The following is a 27778-nucleotide window of genomic DNA, read 5'->3' as shown; positions in this document are numbered from 1 at the left end:
TACTCGACTCTTACTCCCTAACACCCTACTCAGAGGTACTGTGACCAACCTCCCTACAGGTACTGATCTTCACTCCTAACCCCATACTCCAGAGTGTACACTGTGACCACCCTACAGTACTGCACTGCTTACCCCCTAACCCCTACTCAAAGTGCAACCGTGACCACTCCTACCACGGTACTGACTCTTAACTCCCCTACGCCCTACTACAGAGGGCAACTGTGACCACTCCTACAGTACTGACTCTTACTCCCTAACCCCTCACTCAGAGTGACTGTTGGACCAACGATCGCTACATGCGTACTGCCTCTTACTCCTAACCCTACTCCAGAGTGCACTGTGAACCACATCCTACACGGTACTGACCTCTCTAACTCAGTACCTGTAGGAGTGGTCACAGTGCACTCTGAGTAGGGCAGCTGGTTCAGTCCTTCCTCCACCACCAGTCTGATCTGAGGATGAAGATCAACAGTTCTAACTCTTCATGCTATTTTCCCAGGAAATGAACAACTGTAGCTACTAGCTAGCTGGTGACTTGTAAAAGGAATCTTACCAGTCGGTCTGCACAGAACACAAAATCCCCTCTGCTGGTTGTCCTGCAAAACATGAACAAACATAATTTGTCCTGTTGAGGCCACAGCATCTTGTTACCTTGCTCCCACCTATGAGTTGAGTACACACACACGGCGTCGGAGAAGATGGCTGATGTTTTTACGTGTCCCCAACCGATTGTGTTTTTATGTTTGTTTTTTTGCGTTGTTTGTAACTTATTTTGTACATAATGTTGCCGCTACCGTCTCTTATGACCGAAAATAACTTCTGGACTTCAGAACAGCGATTACTCACCACGGAATGGCAGAAGCTTTTCTTTTTCCTTTGACGAGTCCGACGAGCCCGACATACTGCTTTCCCGGGAACAAAACCCAAATCCCTGTCATTTGCGTGAAGAAAAGAGGATGGAGGTCGGGCTGCCTTCTGAGAATTCGTAGGCGATTGAATAAACCCCCCTTGCCTTCTGTCCTACTAGTTAGCGTGCAATCATTGGAAAATAAAATCAACGACCTACGAGGAAAATTTAACTACCAACGGGACATTTAAAAACTGTAATATCTTATGCTTCACGGAGTCGTGGCTGAACGACGACATTATCAACATACAGCTGGCTGGTTATACAATGTATCGGCAGGATAGAACAGCAGCGTCTGGTAAGACAAGGGGTGGCGGTCTATGCTTATATGTAAACAACAGCTGGTGCACGATATCTAAGGAAGTCTTAAGGTTTTGCTCACCTGAGGTAGAGTATCTCATGATAAGCTGTAGACCACACTATCTACCTAGAGAGTTTATCTGTATTTTACGTAGCTGTCTACATACCTCCACAGTCAGAGGCTGGCACTAAGACCGCACTCAATGAGCTGTATACCACCATAAGCAAACATGAAAACGCTCACCCAGAGGCGGCGCTCCTAGTGGCCGGGGACATTAATGCAAATTTCTATCTGCATGTTAAATGTGCAACCAGAGGGGCGGAAAAACGTACTCTAGACCACCTTTACTCCACACACAGAGACGCGTACAAAGCTCTCAATTGCCCTCCATTTGGAAAATCTGACCATAATACTATCCTCCTGATTCCTGCTTACAAGCAAAAACTAAAGCACGAAGCACCAGTGACTCGGTCAATAAGAAAGTGGTCAGATGAAGCAGATGCTAAGCTACAGGACTGTTTCGCTAGCACAGACTGGAATATGTTCCGGGATTCTTCCTATGGCATTGTGGAGTACACCGCATCATTCATTGGCTCCATCAAAAAGTGCATCGATGACGTCGTCCCCACAGTGACTGTACGTACATACCCTTACCAGAAGCCATGGATTACAGGCAACATCCGCACTGAGCTAAAGGCTAGAGCTGCCGCTTTCAAGGAGCGGTACTCTATCCCGGAAGCTTACAAGAAATCCCGCTATGCCCTCCGACGAACCATCAAACAGGCAAATTGTCAATACAAGACTAAGAACGAATCGTACTACACCGGCTCCGACACTCGTCGGATGTGCCATCCAGGACCTCTATACCAAGTGGTGTCAGAGGAAGGCCCTAAAAATTGTCGAAGACTCCAGCCACCCTAGTCATAGACTGTTCTCTTTGTTACCTGTTAAAATATTTGATCAAGATTTAAGATAAATGATTAAATAATTCTACCCGGAAACTTAACCATTAGGGATTAGAGGTTATGGACAAGGAGTAATTAAAGCTGATAAACATAAGTCCAACTAGGTTGGACCTGGGAATAGAGGAATGTATGTGTGTGCCGAAAGAAAACAAAGAGGAGCCTTAACCTATGTTTGAACCGACCCGGCTATAACTCTGGGGAGATAAGATGGGACAGGGAGAACCCCTCCAGGTTTCCCTTATCCGGGGGGGACTGGAACTGTCAGCTGGGTAGTGATCAACTGTGGTGAGAATTGTAGAGACCAAGAAAGCTCTTCTAATGTTAGTGTGTATGTATGTGCGTATGTTAAGAGAAGGTTATAAAGGGAACGTCTTTGTATATGCACAGGAGAGCTCTCGCAAATAAACTTGGATTTGATCAATAGTGAGCTGGGAATTCTGTCTGTTTCATTTAAACCAGAACTTTACAACCTCTGGGTTGCAGACCGATTAAGATCATTGAAATTTATGAACATTGATTACAAAATTCTATAACACTACCGCACTGCAAGCGGTACCGGAGCGCCAAGTCTAGGTCCAAGAGGCTTCTAAACAGCTTCTACCCCCCCCAAGCCATAAGACTCCTGAACAGCTAATTAAATGGCTACTCAGACTATTTGCATTGCCCCCGCCCCTTTTTACTCCACTGCTACTCTGCTATTATCTATGCATAGTCACTTTAATAACTCTACCTACATGTACATATTACCTCAATTAATCGGTGCCCCGCACATTGACTCGTTATCCCCCTGTATTACTTGTTACTTTTATTACTTTTATTTCTTATTCTTATTTTTTATAACTGCCATTAGTGGTATAGAGGCTAGTAACCAAGCATTTCACTGTCTAAGGTCTTATTAACACCGTTGTAACTGTACAGCCAACTTTCACTGTTGATGGTTTACTAACCTGTTTGTAACTGCATTTCGCTGCCACCGATCTCAATGGGAGAAGATTCAGCAGTTTCTCACTGTCAAGTATATTCACGTTAGTATTCACGCTTCGCATTTTCACTGTGAGGTCATACTGACACTGTTTTAATCGTAGCATGTTTCACTAAAGGTCCTACACCTGTATGTATTCTCAGCATTTGCATTGATCCGTGTGGTTTAGCGGCTAGACTCTGTCTCTGTTATTCCAGCATATTCACTTGAGTGTCTTTAATTACTTCTCTTTTATAGGACGATTTGTACACTTCTTTTGGTCCTACATGGATCTAGTTGCTCAATGTCAGTATTTACTAATGTTCTAGCTTTACGACCGTTCGTATGTCAGCATTTCACTGTGAGGTCTACTAACCTGTTGTATTCAGCATTTCACTGTGAGGTCTACTACCTGCTTTGTATTCAGCATTTCACTGTAAGGTCTACTACACCTGTTGATTTCAGCAATTCACCTGTAAGGTCTCACACTGTTGTATTCAGCATTTCACTGTAAGGTCTATACACCTGTTGTATTCAGCATTTCCCTGTGATCTACTACACCTGTTGTATTCAGCATTTCACTGTAATGTCACTACTACCTGTTGTATTCAGCATTTCACTGTGAGGTCTACTACACCTGTTGTATTCAGCATTTCACTGTAAGGTCTACACCTGTTGTATTCAGCATTTCACTGTGAGGTGCTACTACACCTGTTGTATTTGCATTTCACTGTGGATTACACACTACCTGTGTATTCAGCATTTCACTGTAAGGTCTACTACACCTGTTGTATTCAGCATTTCACTGTAAGGTTACACCTGTTTGTATTCAGCATTTCTGTGAGGTCTACTACACCTGTTGTATTCAGCATTTGTTTCACTGTGAGGTCTACTAGTCACCTCACACGTTAGTAGTTCAGCATTTCCTGTTGAGACGTCTAACCTGTTTGTCATTACATTTACGTGAGTCACTAATTGTATACATTTCCTGTGAGGCTACTACACCGGGATTGTATTCAGCATTCACTGTAGGTTCGTACACACCTGTTGTAATTCAGCATGGTTGCACTGGTGAGAGGCTCTACAAACCTATTGTATCTCATATGCATTTCCTTACTGTACAGGTTAACTAACACCTGTGTATTCAGCATTTCACTTGTAGTCTACTACACTTGTTGATTCGACATTTCACTAGTGAAGTCACTAGCACTGTTGTATCAGCATTCTCACTTGAGTGGTCATACTACATGTGTTTTCGCCACTGCGGTATGATGTCGGTACTGTGAGGTCTACTACACATGTTGATCAGTTCCAGACATTTTCATCCTTTTGGGTCTCCCACACCTGTAAATACGCTACTTCCAGTTAACTCACTGTATCAACCGTCTACACCTGATTTGATAATTCAAATTCTCATGTGGGATTAAACTCTCAATTCACCATGTGTTATGTAGAAAAATTTATCACTGTTGAAGGTCTATACAACCTAGATAGTATTCAGCGATTTACTGGAAGCTCTACAGTACAACCTGTCTGTATTCCAGCATTTTTTCACTGTGAAGGGTCTGATGCAGCTAACCTTGTTGTACTTACGAGCTCTACCAACTGTCAGAGCATCTACCTAACCTATACATTATCTCCGCATTATCACATGTAAGAGTCATTACCTAACCATTCTTTGTATTCAGCATTTCACTGTGAGGTCTACTACACCTGTTGTATTCAGCATTTCACTGTGAGTTCTACTACACCTGTTGTATTCAGCATTTCACTGTGAGGTCTACTACACCTGTTGTATTCGGCACATGTGACAAATAACATTTTATTTGAAACACTATGTAGCCAAATAAAAACATGATCACCAAGACAAACACTCACTTGTCTCTGATGATGGTCTGTAATTCTAGTATCTGACTGTTAAGAGGAAGCAGTTTGAGTTGAGGTCCAAGGTTTAAAACATCTGGCCCGAGTCCACCACCATTCGGACAGTTCCCGTTCAAACGCTGTTTATTGACGTCATCCACCGCTTCAGAGATTGGCGCCACCGGAACGCTGCTGCTGTTGTTACTGCTCGCGGCGAACCGAACATGCTTGGTTAAGTTATGTTCTTGGCCGGTAGTAACGTTATTTAACGACTGGTTGTGGCAGGGCATGTTGCTGTACTCACTGTATATTGTTAAAAAACGAATAAAGTTAGCTATTTGCTGACAACGAGCCGTACGTGTCACAACGTTGGTGACGTCAACACACCCGCCTGGTTTCAGGAAATGACGACAATTCCCACAACACTTAGGAAGGTCACAAGTACGTGATTGTTTAGAAATCGTATCAATCAGAAGAGTAAAACCTACATTACAAGCAACACGTCGAAATGTTATTTGATTAAGTATATAATGACCACATGTTTCGAAATAGCCACATAGATAGCTATTGTGATTTTATTCCTTTAAAAAAGTAATGAATGACGACGGGGGCAAAGTTCGTTCTAATAGGAAATTGCGTAAGTTTGTTCGTTATCGAACCCGCCTTCCTTTGGCAAGATGGCTCCGCTGTTGGTACCGCTGGAATGCATTTTACAACTGCAAAGACGAAAATTGGCTATTTTACTGCAAAAGACAAGTTTTTATCATGTTTGGAGAGGAGGTAACAAACCGAATGGGAAGCAACGGAAACAACAGACTACTTATTTGGTGAGGGGGAGAAGGACACTGTTCTGAGAGTCTCTCTTTCGACACAAGCTGACAAGGGCACATCAACATGTTATAACGTTATCCAGTTTGGGATGACCGTGTGTTGATAAGTTATATTATAGTCATATGTGGCAGCTACCAGAAAGTTAAGCTAACCAAGCTTGTGGTGCATGTTTTCACAAGATTGCCATGGCTGTCGATGTTTTGCTAGGTAGGTAGCCTTGCCTGCTACTCGTAGCCGGCAAGTTGAGGTGAAAGTGATTTCGACACATTACTAACTAACGTTAGCTAAATATACTTTGATAACTAACTAAAGTTATACCTCATACGTAACTTGCTGGGTAAATTTGTCACCGAGGTATATAGTTTGTGGGCCCCAGTGAGTGGGTTACGTGTTGACCATTTACAGTTGTCATTTAGTAGAAGCTCTTATACCTTCACGACTTACAGGAGTCATTGGGGTTAAGTGTCTTGCTGAAGGGCACATCGGCAGATTTTTCACCTAGTCGGTTCAGGGATTTGACCCAACGCTCTTAACCGCTAGGCTGTCTGCCTACTTTGGAACTGACAGAGTAAAACGTGTCAGTGCACAGTATGTCCCGTGAGATAAGACCCCAACCTGGAACCGACTGATATTGGCTGAACTTGGCAGACACCATTGGCGTATTCATTAGGCCAATTGTGTTGCAAAACGTTTCGTAAACGGAAGCGAACGAAACTGGGAGGGACCTACCTGAATTTGTCCAATAGAAACTCTAGAAATGTAATATTTTTCAACTGTTTGGACTAATGATTACACCCCAGGTTGTAAGCGAGCTAATACTACTGGTATGATGACAGAATTTACTCATAGTTGTTGGACAACACTGTCACAATGTGAGCCAACTCGGGATGCCGAGTATGGAACGTAGCCGCGATGCTGAGGCGGCCTTGAAAAGCGTAAATGTCTTGTCAAGTATTCAACCTCTTTGTTATGGCATAAGTAACTTCAGGAGTAAAAATGTGCTCAACAAGTCACATGATGAGCAGCATGGACTCTGTGTGCAGTAATGGTGTTAACAGGATTTTTGAATGACAACCTCATCTCTGTACCCCACACATACAATTATCTGTAAGGTCCCTCAGTCGAGCAGTCAAACACAGATTCACCACAAAGACCAGGGAGGTTTTCCAATGCCTTGCAAAGACGGGCACCTATTGGTAGATGGGGTATAAAGAATACATTAAAAAGCAGACATTGACTAACCCTTTGAGCATGGTGAAGCTCAAAGGGACAAATCCTTATTCTACACAGACTTATTCTACACACAATACCCCATAATGACAAAGTGTAAACGGGTGTTTAGAAATATTTGCAAATAAATAAAAAATAGATTATTTACGTAAGTGTTCAGACCCTTTGCTTTGAGACTTGAAATCGAGCTCAGGTACCGGTCGTTGGAGTGGGATGGTGTGGCGGGTCCGTGAGGAGCTTTTGACCATGTCTTTGGATTCCTCATGTCTTACTCATTGTTTGAAAACAGTTTGGTCCAAATCGGATGTCGGGTACGAAATGTATTGAATATTATTTGGATCCTATAAATTAAAATGGCCGATATGGGTGCAATCAATTAGTATACTTTCTCAGAAATCAAATTATATCTCAACAAAATAATGTAGGAATGCGGATCTATTTCTAACTACAGAAAATATTTAAGAACTCTCTGAAATGGTGGGTGTCATGGCTGAAACTAAATGGATCGACCCACAGGTCATCAATACTGGTTACCACCTCCACTCTGTAGTCTTAGTTCTGTTCACAACCTCTGTCTCCTAAATACAATCTGTTAAATATTATCTGAACATTGTGACCTCAACTGACACCGGCTGTGTTTGAACCTGTTTTATCCCATAGCCCTCAGGGGAATCTTTCAACAAGAACGAATGTTTCTGTTCCCTCTGAGTCTCTACATTTTTACTGAAACAGGTTCCTCCCCTCTGGTCTCTCCTCTGGTCTCTCCTCTGGTCTCTCCTCCCCTCTGGTCTCTCCTCCCCTCTGGTCTCTCCTCCCCTCTGGTCTCTCCTCCCCTCTGGTCTCTCCTCCCCTCTGGTCTCTCCTCCCCTCTGGTCTGGTCTCCCCTCTGGTCTGGTCTCTCCTCTGGTCTGGTCTCTCTCTTGGTCTGGTCTCTCCCTCTGGTCTGGTCTCTCCTGTCTGGTCTCTCCTCTGGTCTGGTTCTCTCCTCTCCTCTGGTCTCTCCTCTTGGTCTGGTCTCTCCTCTCCTCCTGGGGCTGGTCTCTCCTCTCCTCTGGTCTCGGTCTCTCCTCTGGTCTGGTCTCTCCTCTCCTCTCTGGTCTGGTCTCTCCTCTCCTCTGGTCTGGTCTCTCCTCTCCTCTGGTCTGGTCTCTCCTCTGGTCTGGTCTCTCCTCTGCGTCTGGTCTCTCCTCTCCTCTGGTCTTCTCCTCTCCTCTGGTCTCTCCTCTCTCCTCTGTCTCCTCTTGGTCTCCTCTCCTCTGTCTCTCCTCTCCTCTGGTCTCTCCTCTGCTCTGGTCTCTCCTCTGCTCTGGTCTCTCCTCTGCTCTGGTCTCTCCTCTGCTCTCCTCTGGTCTCCTCTCCTCTGGTCTCTCCTCTGCTCTCCTCTGTTCTCCTCTGGTCTCCTCTCCTGTTCTGTAGCTGAGCCCCAACCTGAGGACAGCCACATGGACAGTCAACAGGAGTGACGACAGCAGACGTTTACTGGAGGCTGCAAAGGTAGGTTAGATTGTTATTGGAGCCTATGCCATTTACGGTATCAGAAACAATTCCGTTTAAATATGAACTCTGAAGAATCTAGTTGTAATATTGTGTGTGTGCGTGCTTGTTCACAGCATTTGCAGGTGACAGAACGGACATGTTGGCACGGAAATGCGGGTGGAAGATTAAACGCAGACCCCAAAAATGTGGTAAGAAAAATAGTACTTCCAAATGTTCTGTAACAGAAGCATGTTGTTTTATTAGCTCCATGATCAGCATGTAAACAGAGAGAAAATAGGTGATCATTCATTTGTTCCTAACTCAATTCTGCAGGGAAAGGGTCACCTTTACTTTCATAGTAGACCAACAAAAAATGTTAAAAGACCTATTGCAATTGCTCTACCATTTCCTGGCTGCTAAAATTCGACGAGTTCGTCTAATTTATAGTTTGTGACAAAACAAGCAGTTGTGTAGAGAATCATTGAACCATCTAAAACTGAGAAGTGGTGTGTGGTCACCACCTGCAGAATCACTCCTTTATTGGGGGTGGCTTGCTAATTGCCTATAATTTCCACCTTTTGTCTATTCCATTTGCACAACAACATGTGCAATTTATTGTCAATCAGTGTTGCTTCCTAAGTGGACAGTTTGATTTCACAGAAGTGTGATTGACTTGGAGTTACATTGTGTTGTTTAAGTGTTCCCTTTATTTTTTGGGCAGTGTATATTATTCAATAGGTCTAGTTACAATACAGGTACTATATATTATTCAATAGGTCTAGTTACAATACAGGTACTATATATTATTCAGTAGGACTGTCATGCGTTGAGCTGGTTTTGGCTGATTTCACGGGGCTACAAATGAGTCTGTTTCCCTTCCATTTAGGACTTATTTTATTGTCAACTGCTAGGAGATCATATTTTTATTGTAGTGATCAACAACATTTGCATGGAAGAAGCGATCCCTTCTATAAAAGTCTGCTCTGTCTCTTTAAGAAAATAATGATGTCTGTTGGAGGTAGAATGTGACTGTGGAATCTTTGTTGCTATGCAATCTAGTGGAAACCCGACGGGAGGCAAAGTTAATTTGTTTTTGGTGGCAAGGGAAATTAAGTGAATTGATAAAGTTTTGGTGGCAATCAACTTTGAAAATCTGCATATTTTGCTTCATGGTTTGCATTAGAGGTCGACCGATTATGATATTTTTCAACGCCGGTACCTATTTATTGGAGGACCAAAAAAAGACGATACCGATTAATCGGACGATTTTTATATAGACTGGTAATAATGACAATTACAACAATACTGAATGAACAATTAACACTTTATTTTGACTTAATACATAAATAAAATCTCTAGTCTCAAATGATTAATGATACCTTTAGTTTGGATATTATCATAAACAAAGTACCAGGGTGGTGAATTAACGTTAGCTTCAGCTGTCAGCTAGCTAGGAAAGTTATCCTACAAAGATGGAAGGTACCGGTATCTTCTTGCTTGTAAAGGGTTCTAGCCTGTAGGACAGGCTAGTTTTGCGAACAGTAATGAAGAGTTTCAACATTTCTACATGCCATGTCACATTACACTTGTGTGCAGCATGAGTGGGGAGCTAACAATGCATCCCAGAGAGCTCTAGTAATGAATGAGGAAGTGGACCAGGCCCTGCTCTTCGTGCTTTAAAGGGGCTGTTCTGATAGACCTACGTGACCCGCTCAATCACGTAAGATGCATTTGACAAGTACTGAACGTAACCAAAATGCTGGTATCAAACCATTATTTTTTTTGTGTAGAAAAAATACCAAAGTTTCAGTATAGCGTGCAACCCACACAGTACTATAATCCGCTTGGTGTTGCTGCTCCTCAGCAGCTCTGTGGCTTTAGCCCCTGTGGCAGCTGGCTGACGAAGCAGGTCAACAACCATCTTGGCTCTCAGATGGGATGCCAGCCATGTTGTGCTGCCCCCTCAGCTTGGCTGGCGCCCCCTGGTGGATATGTCAGACAGGCTCTCTGGGTCTTCCTGGAGACAGGTCTGTAGCATAGAGATAGATGGAGGACTCATCTTTGTATCTGTGCCTTTATGGCGTCTGCAACATGTGCAGCACCATCGGGTCTATCTCTATTTTAAAGCACTCTATTTTCTATTTGGGAAAAAAAGTGCAATGGTAATATTGGTTATTTACCTGCAGAGCTGGAGTCCTGAACCAAATGTTGTCATTAATTTGTGGCCACTAGATGGCAGAGATATTGCTTAAAGATATTTACAAATCATAGGCAACACAACATGACGACAATGCTCTGATCATTGGCTGATCGCTCCCAACCCATTCGAATCCCCACTCAGATGACTACTTTAAAATGGTGGAAGCCCTTGATGATGATGTCCCTCTAGAGACCTCTTTCTATCGCTGAGCTGCTGCCCAGCCCTACGGCCCTCTGGGAGATGTAGTGTCAGGCAGGCTCTCCGTGTCCACCTGGAGACAGATGGCCAGTCTGCTCCCCGTTTCTCTGGGCGTACACACCCCCACACCAAGCATCAGGTGTCAGTGGGTTGCCTGGGGCCTGGAGAGCAGCTACAGGGGACTCAAGTTTCCCCTGTCTGTCAAACCAATTGGGAAAGAGAACTACAGGATCCTATTGGACAACCAGTACACAATGTCTTACCGTATTGTTATAAAATTGGTCATTAAAATGGTCATTAATGATCCACATTTTCCCTCTGAGTATTATTATTAGTCAATGTTTTGGACAAGTGAAGCTTTTTCCTAAGTACTGTGACGTTAGATGCGTTTACCTTCCTGTTCTGTGATCACAGTGAGGAGGAACACATTTAAATGATAACAGATGACATTTAGCAGACGCTTTCATTCCAAGGGACTTAGTCATGTGTCTGGGAGACCCCAACGGGAATCGAACCCACAATCCTTGTCTTTGCAACCTCCATGCTCTACCAACTGAGCCATGGGAATAAGCAATGTGATGTCATCTAACAGTGTTTTTCCTGTTGTGTTTTTGTTGTTGTGTCCTGGTGGCAGTTGAAGGAGGTGAATTCCAGGACCATCCTGTCTAACATGTTGTCCTACGTGTGGCCCAAGGACCGGCCTGATCTACGGGCTAGAGTAGCCATCGCCCTGGGGCTGCTGGCTGGAGCTAAGGTAGGCTGATGGGACACACACACACACACACGTCTGCTGGCTGGAGCTAAGGTAGTCTGATGGGACACACACACACACACACACACACACACACAACACACAACACCAACAACACACACACACACACACACACACACACACACACACACACACACACACACACGTCTGCTGGCTGGAGCTAAGGTAGCCTGCTAAGGTAGCCTGCTAAGGTAGCCTGCTAAGGTAGCCTGCTAAGGTAGCCTGCTAAGGTAGCCTGCTAAGGTAGCCTGCTAAGGTAGCCTGCTAAGGTAGCCTGATGGGACACGTCTGCTGGCTGGAGGTACAGTGCTTATAGAAAGTTTACATCTCAAACTTTTCCACATTTTGTTACAATGTGGGATTTAAATATATTTGTCATTTTTTGTTTATGATTTACATAATATTCCATAATGTCAAAGTGAAAAAATTATACACATTTTTACAAGTTAATAACTAGAATGTGGCTTAACAAATCACATAAGTTACATGGACTCACTCTGTGTGAAATAATGGGGGTTGACATGATTTTTGAATGACTAACCCTTCCTCTGTCCCCCATACATACCACATCTGTAAGGTCCCCCAGTCTAGTAGTCAACCAGTAGTCAACCAGTAGTCAACCAGTAGTCAACCACAGATTCAACTACAAAGACCAGGGAGCTTTTCGAAAGCCTCATAAAGAAGGGCAGTGATTGGTCAATGGGTAACAATAACAAATCAGACATTTATATATCTCTTTAGGCATCATGGTCAAGTTAATAATGACGCTGTGGGGGATGTATTAAAGTGTTTTCCACAGAGTAGCCTGCCAGGCTCCCCTGGGAACAAGCTCTCTTTTGGTGGCCTCTGTATTTTCAACCAGCAACTATCAGAAAATTCACACTTTTTACAGTGTTCATTTAAAACAGTTGATGAAACTATGATAGAAAACAAATGAAATACTTCATTTTGACTGCACTGTGCTCAAATACAAAATAGCTTGATGTTTACGCGTGTGGTTTTCAACGGTAGACTGCGACAGAGCAGGTAAATGTTGAACTGGAAAGGAAAAATGAGCTGAGAAGCTGATGGCCTGACCAGCTCCACTGGCCCGACACGTGTTTTTACTGGCCTCGGGCCAGCGTTAATGTCGGACCCTGCGCGAGAAGGAAAATACATGACTGTGCCAGGAAACGGTAGGCTAAGTGGGATATCGACTCATCGTTAACACATTATAGGCTATGGGACATGCAAATTCAACCACAACACACACAGAGAGGCAGGACAGACGGCAGCCTGTCAAACCAGCAGTGTTTCTGTGTCACCTTAGTGACTGACAGGCTCCTGTCCTATCAATGCTTATCATTCATTCTAGTGCACCCTTATCGGAGTTGCCAACAACCGGATGCTTCCAGTTTTCTGGGCGGATACAGCTCTTAACCTAGCTTCCTTTTCCGCTGACACACGGATGTTGGAACTCTGCTCAGGCGTTTCTTATTTATTAATAATTTATTTAGCCTGCTATGTTACGTTAATTCTAGTAGGAGAGGGCTTGGCAGACTTTTGTTTCTGACTAGTGACGCTAGTACCCAGCTGAAATAAGTATAGCCAACTGGGAAAACCCTGTAAACCACCCAGACACATCAGATGCACTCAACCTTCTGAACTGAGCTGCAGGAGAGGAAGGAAACTGCTTAAGGATGTCACCATTGGTGATAAAAAATAAAAAAATGTCTACAGAGTTTAAAATGGCTATAATGGGAGAAAACTGAGGATGGATCAACAGTGTTGTAGGGATTCCACAATAATGACCTAAATGAATAAAACATATTCCAAAACATACATCCTGTATGCAACAAGGCACTAAAGTAATACTGCAACAAAACACAGCAAATTTAATACACTTTTCTGTCCTAAATGCAAGGCCTTATGTTTGGGGCAAATCCAACAAAACACATCACTGACTGTCTCTTTATTTTCAGCCATGGTGGTGGCTGCATCATGGTATGGGTGTGCTTGACATTGACAAAGACTGGGGAGTTTTTCAGGATGAAATGGGATGGAGCTACGCACAGGCAAACTCCTAGAAAACCTGCTTCAGTCTGCTTTACACCAGACACTGCGAGAGGAATTCACGTTTCAGCAGGACAATAACTTATAACGAAAAGCAAAATCTACACTGAAGTGCTTACCAAGAAGACTGTGAATGCACAATACAGGTGTGCAAAGCTCTTGTGAGACTTACCTAAGAAGACTCACAGCTGTAATTGCCGCCAAAGGTGTTTCTAACATTTGTTTAATGGTTTTTTTTCTTCCACTTTGACATTAGTATTTTTTGTATTTCGTTGACAAAAAAAAGAACAGGTCCATTTTAATCCCACTTTGTAACATGTGAAGGAATCCCAGGGGGGCGTTGACTAACTGACCAACTGGTGAACCCTTCACATATTAGTGAATGTTCATTGTTCAACATGAGACTGTAAATGCACCAGGAAATTCGCTCCAAGTGATTTAAATTTTTGACATCTGTTCCCAAGTCTTCCCACTCATAGTAGAGAGACACTGAGAGATGGCACCAGAGGGCATGGCTGCCGTTTTACTGGCTCTTAACCAACTTTGCTATTTATTTTTTTATTTTTCCACATTTTTTGTAACTCATTTTGTACATAATGTTGCTGCTACCGTTTACTTTGACCGGCTTCTGGACATCAGAACAGCGATCCCCTCGAACTGGAGGAAGATTTTTTTTCGATGCGAAGGATATACTGCTTCCCATAGACCCAAATCCCTGTCATTCACGTGAAAAGACTGAAATACAGGGGGCAGTGGTCTGAGTGCTTTGTGAGAATTCGTCGGCGAGTAAACCACCACTACCCTCGGTATTATTGGCCAACATGCAGTCATTGGAAAACAAACTGGACGATCTACGATTTAAGAATATCCTACCAACGGGAAATTAAAAACGTATATCTTATGTTTCACCGAGACTTGGCTGAACGACGACACAGATTATATAGAGCTGGCTGGCTTCTCTGTTTTTCGGCAGGACAGAGCAGCTACGTCTGGTTAGATGAGGGGTGGGGTGTGTGTCTATTTGTCTAACTGCTGGTGCACGATGTCTAATATTAAAGAAGTCTCGAGGTATTGCTCGCCTGATGTAGAATACCTCATGATAAGTTGTAGACCGCACTATCTACGGAGAGACTTCACATCTCTATTATTCGTAGCCGTCTATTTACCACCACAAACCAACGCTGGCACTAAGACTCAACCAGCTGTATAAGAGGCCACTCAACCAGCTGCATAAGAGGCCACTCAACCAGCTGCATAAGAGGACCACTCACCAGACTGTCATAAGAGGCCACTCAACCAGCTGTATAAGAGGCCACTCAACCAGCTGTATAAGAGGCCACTCAACCAGCTGTATACAGGCCACTCAACCAGCTGTCATAAAGGCCACTCAACCAGCTGTATAAGAGGCACGAACCAGCTTTAAGAGGCACTCAACAGCTGCATAAGAGCCACTCAACCAGCTGTATTTAGGCCACTCAACCAGCCTGATAAGAGGCCACTCAACCAAGCCTGTAATAAGAGGCCACTCAACCAGCTGTAATAAGAGGCCACTCAACCAGCTGTATAGAGGACCACTCAACACGCTGTATAAGAGGCCAGCTCAACCAGCTGTATAAGAGGCCACTCAACAGCTGTATAAGAGCCACTCAACCAGCTGTTATAAGAGGCCACTCAACCAGCTGTATAAGAGGCCACTCAACCAGCTGTATAAGAGGCCACTCAACCAGCTGTGCATAAGAGGCCACTCAACCAGCTGTATAAGAGGCCCACTCAACCAGCTTATAAGAGGCCACTCAACCAGCTGCATAAGAGGCCACTCAACCAGCTGTATAAGAGCCACTCAACCACTGATAAAGGCCACTCAACCAGCTGCATAAAGAAGGCCACTAACCAGCTGTATGAGGCCACTCAACCAGCCTGCATAAGAGGCCACTCAACCAGCTGTATAAGAGGCCACTCAACCAGCCTGTATAAGAGGCCACTCAACCAGCGTAAAAGGCCACTCAACCACCGTAAAGAGGCCACTCAACCAGCCGTATAAGAGGCCACTCAACCAGCAGCCTATAAGAGGCCACTCAACCAGCTGTATAAGAGGCCACTCAACCAGCTGTATAAAGAGGCCACTCAACCAGCTGTATAAGAGGCCACTCAACAGCTGTATAAGAGCCACTCAACCAGCTGTATAGAGGCCACTCAAACCATGCTGTATAAGAGGCCACTCAACCAGCTTGTATAAGAGGCCACTCAACCAGCTGTATAAGAGGCCACTCAACCAGCTGCATAAAGCCACTCAACCAGCTGCATAAGAGGCCACTCAACCAGCTGTATAGAGGCCACTCCACCAGCTGTATAAGAGGCCACTCAACCAGCTGTATAACACCAACCGCTGTATAAGAGCCACTCAACCAGCTGTATAAGAGGCCACTCAACCAGCTGTATAAGAGGCCACTCAACCAGCTGTATAAGAGGCCACTCAACAGCTGGATAAGAGGCCACTCAACCAGCTGTATAAGAGGCCACTCAACCAGCTGTATAAGAGGCCACTCAACCAGCGTATAAGAGCCACTCAACCAGCTGTATAAAGCCACTCAACAGCTGTAAAGAGGCCACTCAACAGCTGTATAAGAGGCCACTCAACCAGCTGTATAAGAGGCCACTCAACCAGCTGTATAAAGAGCCACTCAACCACTGTATAAGAGGCCACTCAACCAGCTGTATAAGAGGCCACTCAACCAGCTGTATAAGAGGCCACTCAACCAGCTGTTATAAGAGGGCCACTCAAACCAGCTGTATAAAGGCCACTCAACCAGCTGTATAAGAGGCCACTCAAACCAGCTGTATAAAGAGGCCACTCAACCAGCTGTATAAGAGCCACTACAAACCAGCTGTATAAGAGGCCACTCAACCAGCTATAAGAGGCCACCAACCAGCTGTATAAGGCACTCAACCAGCTTGTATAAGAGGCCACTCAACCAGCTGTATAAGAGGCACCACTCAACCACTGTATAAGAGGCCACTCACCAGCTGTATAAGAGGCCACTCAACCAGCTGTATAAGAGCACTCAACCACTGTATAAGAGGCCAACTCAACCAGCTGTATAAAAGAGCCACTCAACCAGCTGTATAAGGAGCCACTCAACCAGCTGTATAAGAGGCCACCAACCAGCTGTATAAGAGGCCATCACCAGCTGTATAAGAGGCCACTCAACCAGCTGTATAAGAGCCACTCCAACCAGCTGTATAAGGCCACTCAACCAGCTTATAAGAGGCCACTCAACAGCTGCTATAAGAGCCACTCAACCAGCTGTATAAGAGGCCACTCAACCAGCTTATAGGAGGCCACTCAACCAGCTGTATAAGAGGCACTCAACCAGCTGTAAAAGCCAAACTGTATAAGAGCACTCAACCAGCTGATAAGAGGCCACTCACCAGCTGTAAGTAAGGCCACTCAACCACTGTATAAAAGGCCACTCAACCAGCTGTATAAGAGGCCACTCAACCAGCTGTATAGAGCCACTCAACCAGCGTATAAGAGCCACTAGCGAACCCACTCACAGCTGTATAAAGAGGCCACTCAACCAGCTGTATAAGAGGCACTCAACCAGCTGTATAAGAGGCCACTCAAACCAGCTGTATAAGAGGCCACTCAACCAGCTGTATAAGAGGCCACTCAACCAGCTGTATAGAGGCCACTCAACCAGCTGTATAAGAGGCCACTCAACCAGCTGTATAAGAGGCCACTCAACCAGCTGTATAAAAGAGCCACTCACCAGCTGTATAAGAGCCACTCAACCAGCTGTATAAGAGGCCACTCAACCAGCTGTATAAGAGGCCACTCAACCAGCTGTATAAGAGGCCACTCAACCAGCTGGTATAAGAGCCACTCAACCAGCTGTAATAAGAGGCCACTCCAACCAGCTGTATAAGAGGCCACTCAACCAGCTGTATAAGAGGCCACTCAACCAGCTGTATAAGAGGCCACTTCAAACCAGCTGTAAAAGAGGCCACTCAACCAGCTGTATAAGGCCACTCAACCAGCTGTATAAGAGGCCACTCAACCAGCTGTATAAGAGGCCACTCAACCAGCTGTATAAGAGGCCACTCAACCAGCTGTATAAGAGGCCACTCAACCAGCTGTATAAAGGCACACTCAACCAGCTGTATAAGAGGCCACTCAACCAGCTGTAGAAGAGGGCCACTTCAACCAGCTGTATAAGAGGCACTCAACCAGCTGGAATAAGAGGCCACTCAACCAGCTGTAAAGAGGCCACTCAACCAGCTTATAAGAGGCCACTCAACCAGCTGTATAAGAGGCCACTCAACCAGCTGTATAAGAGGGCCACTCAACCAGCTGTATTAAGCAGCACTCAACCAGCCGTATAAGAGCCACTCAACCGCTGTATAAGAGGCCACTCAACCAGCTGTATAGAGGCCACTCAACCAGCTGTATAAGAGGCCACTCAACCAGCTGTATAAGAGGCCACTCAACCAGCTGTATAAGAGGCCACTCAACCAGCTGTATAAGAGGCCATAAGCAAACAGGAAAATGCTCATCCAGAAGAGGTGATCCTAGTTGGGGTGGCAGGTAGCCTAGTTAGAGCATTGGACTAGTAACCGAAAGGTTACAAGATCGAATCCCCATGCTGACTAGGTAAAAATCTGTCGTTCTACCCCTGAACAAGGCAGTTAACCCACTAGGCCGTCATTGAAAATAAGAATTTGTTCTTAACTGTCTTGCCTAGCAAAATAAAAAGTGAAAGCTGGGGAATTGAATGCAGGGAATCTTAAATCAGTTTTACCTAATTTCTACCAGCATGTCACATGTGCAACCAGAGGGGGAAAAAATCTAGACCACCACACACGCACTCATACAAAAGTCTCCCTCACCCTACATTTGGCAGATCTGACCATAATTATATCCTGATTCCTGCTTACAAGCAAAAAATAAAACAGGAAGTTCCAGTGTCTCGCTCAATATTGAAGTGGTCAGATGACACGGATGCTAAGCTACAGGACGGTTTTGCTAGTACAGACTGGAATATGTTCCGGGATTCATCCAATGGCATTGAATACAAAATTACTGGCACCCCTGACTGGCAATGCACAATTATAGAGAAACTCAAAATACCAACATGTGAGAAATACTGTACTTAATGTTTCAATGGAACCCACCAAAATAATTTATTGATTTAATAAAAAATCTATGCGCTCCAAATCAAGGTTTCACAATTAATGGCACCCTTACAGATGACTGTAAATAACATCTTCCCAAATTAAACCATTAATTAAATTCCACTTATTTAATTTGATCAAAGTCTTAAGGAACTATATTGAGCCATTACATCACTTCCTGTTTCACTAGGGTATCAAAATGAGGTAACAGGCATGCAATATCCCTTTGCCATCCAACACCATGAAGAAAACCGTAGACCTGGCAGTTCAAAAAAGACAGATGGTTGTAGACCTTCATAAATCTGGTAATGGCTACAAGAAGATCCACAAACGATTGAATATACCACTGAGCACTGTCAGGGCAACTATTAAAATGTTTTAGAAGATATGGAACAGTTGAAAACATCACGGGTAGAAGGATAGGGAGGAGGATGGTGAGAGAAGCAACAAAATCCCCAAGAACTGTGAAAGAATTGCAGGCCTTGGTGGAGTCTTGGGGTCACCAGGTTTTAAAAAAAGCACCACCAGACACCACCTCCAAAACTACAGGAAGGGTTGCCAGAAGAAAGCCCTTTCTGACCCCTAGACACAGATGCAATCGCTTGGAGTTTGCCAAACATTTAAATTACGACTGGGAGAAGGTGCTCTGGTCAGATGAGAACAAAATTGAAAGTTTGTCAGATACATCATAGGCATGTTTGGCGTCGAAACAGAGATGCATACAAGGAGAGGCACCTCATACCCACGGTGAAATATGGTGGTGGGTCAGTGATGTTTTGGGGCTGTTTTAGTTCCAGAGGTCCAGGGGCGCTGGTTAAGATTGAATAATGAATTCCAACAAGTATCAGGCAATTTTGGCTGACGATCTGGTTTCCTCTGCCAGAAGGCTGAGACTTGGCCGTATGTGGACTTTCCAACAAGACAATGACCCAAAACATACCTGAAGATCCACACAGAAATGGTTCTGTGACATCAAAATCAATGTTTCTGCCATGGCCATCTCAGTCGCCGGACCATCCAATCAAAAACCTGTGGGCTGAGTGGAAGAGGACAGTTGATAAGCGCAAACCCAAGAATGTGAAGGATCTTGAAAGGATCTGCATAGAGGAATGGTCCAAAATCCCTCCAAATGTGTTCCTTAACCTTGTCAAACATTACATGAAAAGACACCATGCTGTTATAATTGCCAGAGGTGGTTGCACTAAGTACTAAATAAGGAGTGCCAAAAATTATGAACCTTGATTTTGGTGAAATGTTTTTTCTATTAAATAATTGTATCATTTTGGTGGGTTCCATTGAAACATTAATAAAGTACAGTATTCCGCACATGTTGGTATTGAGTTTCTCTATAATTATATTGTTAATATTTTTTAAAGTATTGTTTGTGCATTGCCAGTCAGGGGTGCCAGTAATCTGAGCCCACTGTACATGTTTCAAACAGACCACAATGGTCCCTGAGCCCAAGATAGTGAAGGTAACCTGGCTAAATGATTACTGCCCCGTAGCACTCACGTCTATAGCCATGAAGTGCTTTGAAAGGCTGGTCATGGCTCACATCAACACCAGCATGCCAGAAACCCTAGACCTAATCTAATTCGCATACCGCCCCGACAGATCCGAGTCTGAAATACCAACATGTTTCAAGCAGACCACCATCAAAATCCCAGAAACCCTAGACCCACTCCAATCTGCCCCAACAGATCCACAGATGATGCAATCTCTATTGCACTCCACACTGCCCTTTCCCACCTGGACAAAAGGAACACCTATGTGAGAATGCTATTCATTGACTACAGCTCAGCATTCAGCACCATAGTGCCCTCAAAGCTCATCAATAAGCTAAGGACACTGGGACTTAACACCTCCCTCTGCAACTGGATCCTGGACTTCCTGACGGGCTGCCCCCAGGTGGTAAGGGTAGGCAGCAACACGTCTGCCACGCTGATCTTCAACACGGGGGCCCCTCAGGGGTGTGTGCTTAGTCCCCTCCTGTACTCCCTGTTTATCCACGCACGACTCCGACACCAAGTTTGCTGACGAAACGGTGTCTAATCAACAACAACGATGAGATGACACAACAGTGGTAGGCCTGATCACCGACAATGACGAGACAGCCTATAGGGAGGAGGTCAGAGACCTGGCCGGGTGGAGCCAGAATAACAACCTCTCCCTCAACGTGATCAAGACAAAGGAGATGATTGTGGACTACAGGAAAAGGAGGGCCGAGCACGCCCCCATTCTCATCGACGGGGCTGTAGTGGAGCAGGTTGAGAGCTTCAAGTTTCTTGGTGTCCACATCAACAACAAACTATCATGGTCCAAACACACCAAGACAGTTGTGAAGAGGGCACAATAAAGATTTGTCATGGTTCCTCAGATCCTCAAAAGGTTCTGCAGCTGTACCATCGAATAGAACCTGACTGGTTGCATCACTGCCTGGTACGGCAACTAATCGACCACAAGGCAGAGGGTAGTGCATACGGCCCAGTACATCACTGGGGCCAAGCTTCCTGCCATCCAGGACCTCTATACCAGGCGGTGTCAGAGGAAAGCCCCAAAAATTGTCAGACTCCAGCCATCCAAGTCATAGACTGTTCTCTCTGCTACCGCACAGGAAACAGGACCGGAGCGCCAAGTCTAGGTCCAAGAGGCTTCTAAACAGCTTCTACCCCCAAGCCATAAGACTCCATGAAAGCATAATGGTAAACCAAATGCTTCCACCCTAAACGGGCTATTGTTTATATATGCTAGTACTTAATATACTCGTATTATAATAACATGCCTCCATAGCACATTGACTCTGTAGCCGATAACCTGTTAATTGATTTTTATTACTGCCTTTAAAAATATGACAATTTATGTTTACACTATACTCATGATATGTACTGACTCTGTAATAACATTCTAAGAAAATATCAAAAAAAAAAAAAAAAAAATAAAAAAAAAGGAAGAAAGAAAGAACATAATTCTAGTAACTATAAACAGGTGTAGCAATTTCACAAGTCCTATCAGCTTATGAGGACTGTTGTATTCAGCATTTCACTGTAAGTGCTATAAACCGGTTGTATTCAGCATTTCACTGTAAGGTCTATACACCTGTTGTATTCAGCATTACTGTAAGGATCGTACTACACTGTTGTATTCAGCACATGTTAACAATAACATTTGATTTGATATAAACTCAGCAAATAAAGAAACTCTCTCTCACTGTCAACTGCGTTATTTTTTAGCAAACTTAACGTGTAAATATTTATATGAAACATAAGATTCAAACAACTGAGACATAAACTGAAAAAGTTCCACAGAATGTGACCAACAGAAATTGAATAATGTGTCCCTGAACAAAGGGGGTGTCAAAATCAAAAGTAACAGTCAGTATGTGGTTTGGCCACAGCTGCATTAAGTACTGCAGTGCATTCTCCTCCTCATGGACTGCACCAGATTTGCCAGTTCTTGCTGTGAGATATGTTACCCACACTTCCACAAGGCACCTGCAAGTTCCCGGACATTTCTGGGGGGAATGGCCCTAGCCCTCACCTCCGATCCAATGCACAGAACGAGCAGTATGGCTGATGCATTGTCATGCTGGAGGGTCATGTCAGGAGCCTGCAGGAAGTGGTTCCATTGAGGGAGGAAGATGTATTCCCTGTAAGCACAGCGTTGAGATTGCCTGCAATGAACAAGACGTCAGTCCGATGATGCTGTGACCACACGCCCAGACCACGACGGACTCACACTCCAAATCGATCCCGCTCCAGAGTACAGCCTCGGTGTAATGCTCATTCCTTCGACAATAAACGCGAATCGACATCATCACCCTGGTGAGAGAAAACCGCGACTCGTCAGTGAAGAGCACTTTTTGCCAGTCCTGTCTGGTCCAGTGGACGGTGGGTTGTGCCCATAAGGTGACGTTGTTGCCAGTGATAGTCTGGTGAGGACGCTTATAAAAAGTAGGCCCCTAAGGCCCACAAGCCTTAACAGAAAAATCCAGCCTCTCCAGCTATTGCGGACAGTCCGAGCACTGGATGGAGGGATTGGTGCGTTCCTGGTAACTCAGGCAGTTTTGTTTGCGCATCCTGTACCTGTCCCTCAGGTGTGAGTTCGGATGTAGCTGATCCTGTGGAGGTGTTGTTCCACGTGGTCTGCCTGCGAGGACGATCAGCTGTGTCTGTCTCTCCTGTAAGCTGATGTTTTAGGCGTCTCATACAGTACGGACTTGCATTTATTGCATCTGGCCACATCTGCAGTCCTCATGCCTCCTTGCAGCATGCCTAAGGCACGTTCACGCAGATGAGCAGGGACCCTGGGCATCTTTATTTTTGTGTTTTTCAAAGTCAGTAGAAAGGCCTCTTTAGTGTCCTAAGTTTTCATAACTGTGACCTTAATTGCCTACCACCTGTAAGCTGTTAGTGTCTTAACGACCGTTCCACAGGTGCATGTTCATTAATTGTTTATGGTTCATGGTTCAAGCATGAACGGTGTTTAAAGTGTTTAAACCCTTTACAATGAAGATTTGTGAAGTTATTTGGATTTTTACGAATTATCTTTGAAAGACGGTTCTGAAAAAGGGACCAAGTTTATATTTACAAAAAATATATGGAAATACTACACTCTATCTGCAATATTAAAGCTAATCTACCCCCTTAAATTATATATATTTTTAAACAATTGTAGAAACATTTCAAGGATAATGGATGGAAACAGGATGCACCTGAGCTAATTTGAGTCTCATAGCAAAAGGTCTGAATACTTATGTAAATAAATTAGCAAAAAAATGTTTAAACGTGTTTTCACTTTGTCATTATGTGGAATTCCCTGAATTCCCAGTCCTGATTTCTGGAACCGTGTCGTGTTGACTTCTCCTTGTTTTACTATCTGGGATTTTAGGGTTCTCCAGTCCCCACCAGGATAGTAATACAAGCCCACACACAGCCAGCCTCATTGCACCTAGCTTCTACCATCAGAAGAGTGGAAATTAATGTTTTCACCACTTTCTCTCCTGTCTCTCGCTCCCTAGATGACCAACGTGATGGTACCCTTCATGTTTAAGTATGCTGTGGACGAGCTGAATGGACTGTCGGGTCACATGTTGAACCTGAGCGACGCCCCCAGCACCGTGGCTACCATGGCAACTGCTGTTCTGATTGGCTGTAAGTCCCAACTACTTTTCTACACAAACCAGAGAGGAAAATGTTTTTTAATATCTTGAACAGAATATTGTTGTCACTGTCCAGGAGTTAGATTCTATATCATCTGGGATAGGGATCCATTAAACTACAAGTATATCAAACCTAGTGTTGGCTCTGTGTCCCGAGCTCGCTCTCTCTCTCTCTCTCTCTCTCTCTCTCTCTCTCTCTCGTCTCTCTCTCTTCTCTCGTCTCTCTCTCTCGCCTCTTAGTCTCAGCTCCTGTTGGCTTGTGAAATAGATGTGATAGTCAACCTCCTTGTTTGATTAGGAGGTCAGGTTTGGTTCCAGTGACCAGTCCTTCCTGTCAGCCCATGATGCCTCTAACTTAGGCCGAGGAGGCCCGAAGGCTTTCTCATCCTCATAGACTATGGCCCGGGGAACCTGAAGCTTTCCAATCCTCTATAACTCTGCCCGGGGAACCTGAAGCTTCCATTCCATCTAACTCGCCTGGCGGGAACCTGAAGCTTTCCATCCTCTAACTCTGGCCGAGAAACCTGAAGCTTTCCATCCTCTAACTCTGCCGAGAAACCTGAAGTCCATCCATCTAACTCGGCGGGAACCTGAAGCTTTCTCCTCTAACTCGCCGGGAACCTGAAGCTTCCATCCAATCTAACTCTGGCGAGGGAAACTGAATGCTTCCATCCTCTCAACTCTGCCGGGAAACCTGAAGCTTTCCATCCCTAACTCTGGCCGGGAACCTGAAGCTTTCCATCCTCTAACTCTGGCCGAGGAACCTGAAGCTTTCCATCCTCTAACTCTGGCCGAGGAACCTCGAAGCTTTCCATTCCTCTAAACTCTGGCCGGGGAACCTGAAGCTTTCCATCCTCTAACTCTGGCCGGTGGAACTAAGCTTCCGATCTCTAACTCTGCGGGGAACCTGAAGCTATTAGCCTATTCCATCTCTAACTCTGGCGAGGGAACTGAAGCTTCCATCCTCTAACTCTGGCCGGGAACCTGAAGCTTTCCATCCTCTAACTCTGGGCGGAACCTGAAGCTTTCCATCCTCTAACTCTGGCCGAACCTGAAGCTTTCCATCCTCTAACTCTGGCCGAGGAACCTGAAGCTTTCCATCCTCTAACTCTGGCCGGGGAACCTGAAGCTTTCCATCCTCTAACTCTGGCCGAGGAACCTGAAGCTTTCCATCCTCTAACTTCTGCCGGCGAGGAACCTGAAGCTTTTCCATCTCTAACTCCGTGGCCGGGGAACCTGAAGCATTCCATCCTCTAACTCTGGCCGGGACCTGAAGCTTTCCATCCTCTAACTCTGCCCGAGCGAACCGAAGCTTTCCATCTCTAACTCTGCCGGGAACCTGAAACTTTCCATCCTCTAACTCGCGAGGAACCTGAAGCTGTCCATCCTCTAACTCTGCCGGGGAACCTGAAGCTTTCCATCCTCTAACTCTGGCCGGGGAACCTGAAGCTTTCCATCCTCTAACTCTGGCCGGGGAACCTGAAGCTTTCTAACTTCAATGAACAGCTTCTTCTTCTTTTTTTACGCCGAAACCGATTATTGGAGGACCAAAAAAAGCCGATACCGTTTTTTTAATTTAACTTTTTTATATATATGTATATATATTTTTTTTTAATAATGACAATTACAACAATACTGAATGAACAATGAACCGTTTTATTTTGACTTAATATAATACATAAATAAAATCTAGTCTCGAATAAATAATTAAACATGTTCAATTTGGTTTAAATAATGCAAAAACAAAGTGTTGGAGAAGAAAGTAAAAGTGCAATAAGTGCCATGTAAGAAAGCTAACGTTTAAGTTCCTTGCTCAGAACATGAGAACATATGAAAGCTGGTGGTCCAATATTCCCAGTTAATAAGTTTTAGGTTGTAGTTATTATAGGAATTATGACAGGGCTGACTATGACTATTTCTCTCTACCTTTGTATTTCATATACCTTTGACTATTGGCTGTTCTTATAGGCACTATAGTATTGCCATCCTAATCTCGGGAGTTGATAGGCTTGAAGTCAAACAGCGCTGTGCCTCAAGTATTGCTAAGAGCTGCTGGCAACCGCAGGAAAGTGCTGTTTGAATGAATGCTTACAAGCCTGCTGCTGCCTACCATCGCTCAGTCAGACTGCTCTATCAAATATCAAATCATAGACTTAATTATAATATAATAAACACACAGAATTACGAGCCTTTGGTCATTGATATGGTCGAATCTGGAAACTATCATTTCGAAAACAAAACGTTTATTCTTTGAAATACGGAACCGTTCCGTATTTTATCTAACGGGTGGCATCCACAAGTCTAAATATTGCTGTTACTTTGTACAACCTTCAACCTTCATTACTTCAATGTTATGTCATAACGTAAAATTCAGGCAAATTAATTGCGGTCTTTGTTAGGAAGATTCGCAACGAACCAGCCTGCCCAAACTGTTGCATATACACTGACTCTGTGTGCAATGAACGCAAGAGAAGTGACACAATTTCACCTGGTTAATATTGCCTGCTAACCTGGATTTCTTTTAGCTAAATATGCAGGTTTAAAAATATATACTTCTGTGTATTGATTTTAAGAAAGGCGTTGATGTTTATGGTTAGGTACACGTTGGAGCTACGATACGCACCGCATCGATTATATGCAACGCAGGACACGCTAGATAAACTAGTAATATCATCAACCATGTGTAGTTAACTAGTGATTATGATTGATTGATTGTTTTTTATAAGATAGGTTTAATGCTAGCAACTTAACTTGGCTCTTTGCAGCCATAAGGTCCTTTTGACGCTGCACTCGAGTAACAGGTGGTCAGTCTGCCACGCAGTCTCCTCGTGGATTGCAATGTAATCGGTGTCCAAAAAGGCCGATTACTGATTGTTATGAAAACTTGAAATCGGCCCTAATTAATCTGCCATGCCAATTAATCAGTCGACCTCTACTAGGTATTCCTATTGTCCAGATGGGATAGGGCAGTGTGATTGCATCGTCTGTGGATCTATCGGGGCGGTATGCAAATTGAAGTGGGTCTAGGGTGACCGGTAAGGTAGAGATGGCCTTGATGAAATCCACTCTAATGAACTGAGTCAACCCGAACTCTGACTGCTGCTGAAGGCAGCTCTAATGAACCATGTTAGTTGGCTGGTAGTCCTGCTGGCAGCCAGCTAGTCTCACACACACACACCTAGCCTGACACTAGCCTCTGCTGTCTCTGGCCTTGAGATGAAAGCCTCCCCCCCCCGTTCTCTGATGTTGCTGCTGGTATCATTGGCCTGTAGAATGCAACTATACAGCTGCAGATCGCTGGATGTCGGATTCAACAACAGTCCAGCTACCATTCTGACAACATTTTATTCAGGAGCAGTCCAGCTACCATTCTGACAACATTTTATTCAGGAGCAGTAGTTGTGATGCTTTGTGGAAAGCAGCCGTGTCCATCCCTGTGTGTAGTCTTAGATTAAAATGTTTACTACACAGTCTGGCCTGGTCTAGGACAGTCTGTTACTACACAGTCAGGCCTGGTCTGGGACGGTCTCTGTTACTACACAGTCAGGCCTGGTCTGGGACGGTCTCTGTTACTACACAGTCAGGCCTGGTCTGGGACGGTCTCTGTTACTACACAGTCTGGCCTGGTCTGGGACAGTCTCTGTTACTACACAGTCTGGCAGGCCTGTCTCGACGGTCCCTTTACTACCACA

General features: G+C 44.5%; 2 protein-coding genes across 2 annotated transcripts in view; one reads left to right on the top strand and one right to left on the bottom strand.

The window, feature by feature from the left end:
* Positions 1-5408, bottom strand: part of LOC112076613 (uracil phosphoribosyltransferase homolog) — a 10024-nt gene extending 4616 nt beyond the window's left edge. The window contains exons 1-3 of the mRNA XM_024143340.2: positions 5013-5408; positions 554-596; positions 383-452 (exon numbers count right to left, since the gene is read on the bottom strand). Coding sequence (XP_023999108.2) covers positions 383-452; positions 554-596; positions 5013-5287 — 388 coding nt within the window. The 5' untranslated portion in view covers positions 5288-5408. The remainder of the gene's footprint in view (positions 1-382; positions 453-553; positions 597-5012) is intronic.
* A 222-nt stretch (positions 5409-5630) lies between these two features.
* The window catches only part of abcb7 (ATP-binding cassette, sub-family B (MDR/TAP), member 7), a 62526-nt gene continuing 40378 nt past the window's right edge, over positions 5631-27778 (top strand). The window contains 5 exon segments of the mRNA XM_070441389.1: positions 5631-5824; positions 8475-8552; positions 8669-8743; positions 11567-11686; positions 23946-24078. Of these exon segments, the coding sequence (XP_070297490.1) occupies positions 5675-5824; positions 8475-8552; positions 8669-8743; positions 11567-11686; positions 23946-24078 (556 nt within the window). The 5' untranslated portion in view covers positions 5631-5674.

The sequence above is a fragment of the Salvelinus sp. IW2-2015 genome, unplaced genomic scaffold (genome assembly GCF_002910315.2).
Source record: "Salvelinus sp. IW2-2015 unplaced genomic scaffold, ASM291031v2 Un_scaffold3878, whole genome shotgun sequence".
NCBI classification, from domain to species: domain Eukaryota; kingdom Metazoa; phylum Chordata; class Actinopteri; order Salmoniformes; family Salmonidae; genus Salvelinus; species Salvelinus sp. IW2-2015.
The sequence above is the reverse complement of the archived record's forward strand: the minus strand, read 5'-3'. Positions and strand labels throughout refer to the sequence as shown.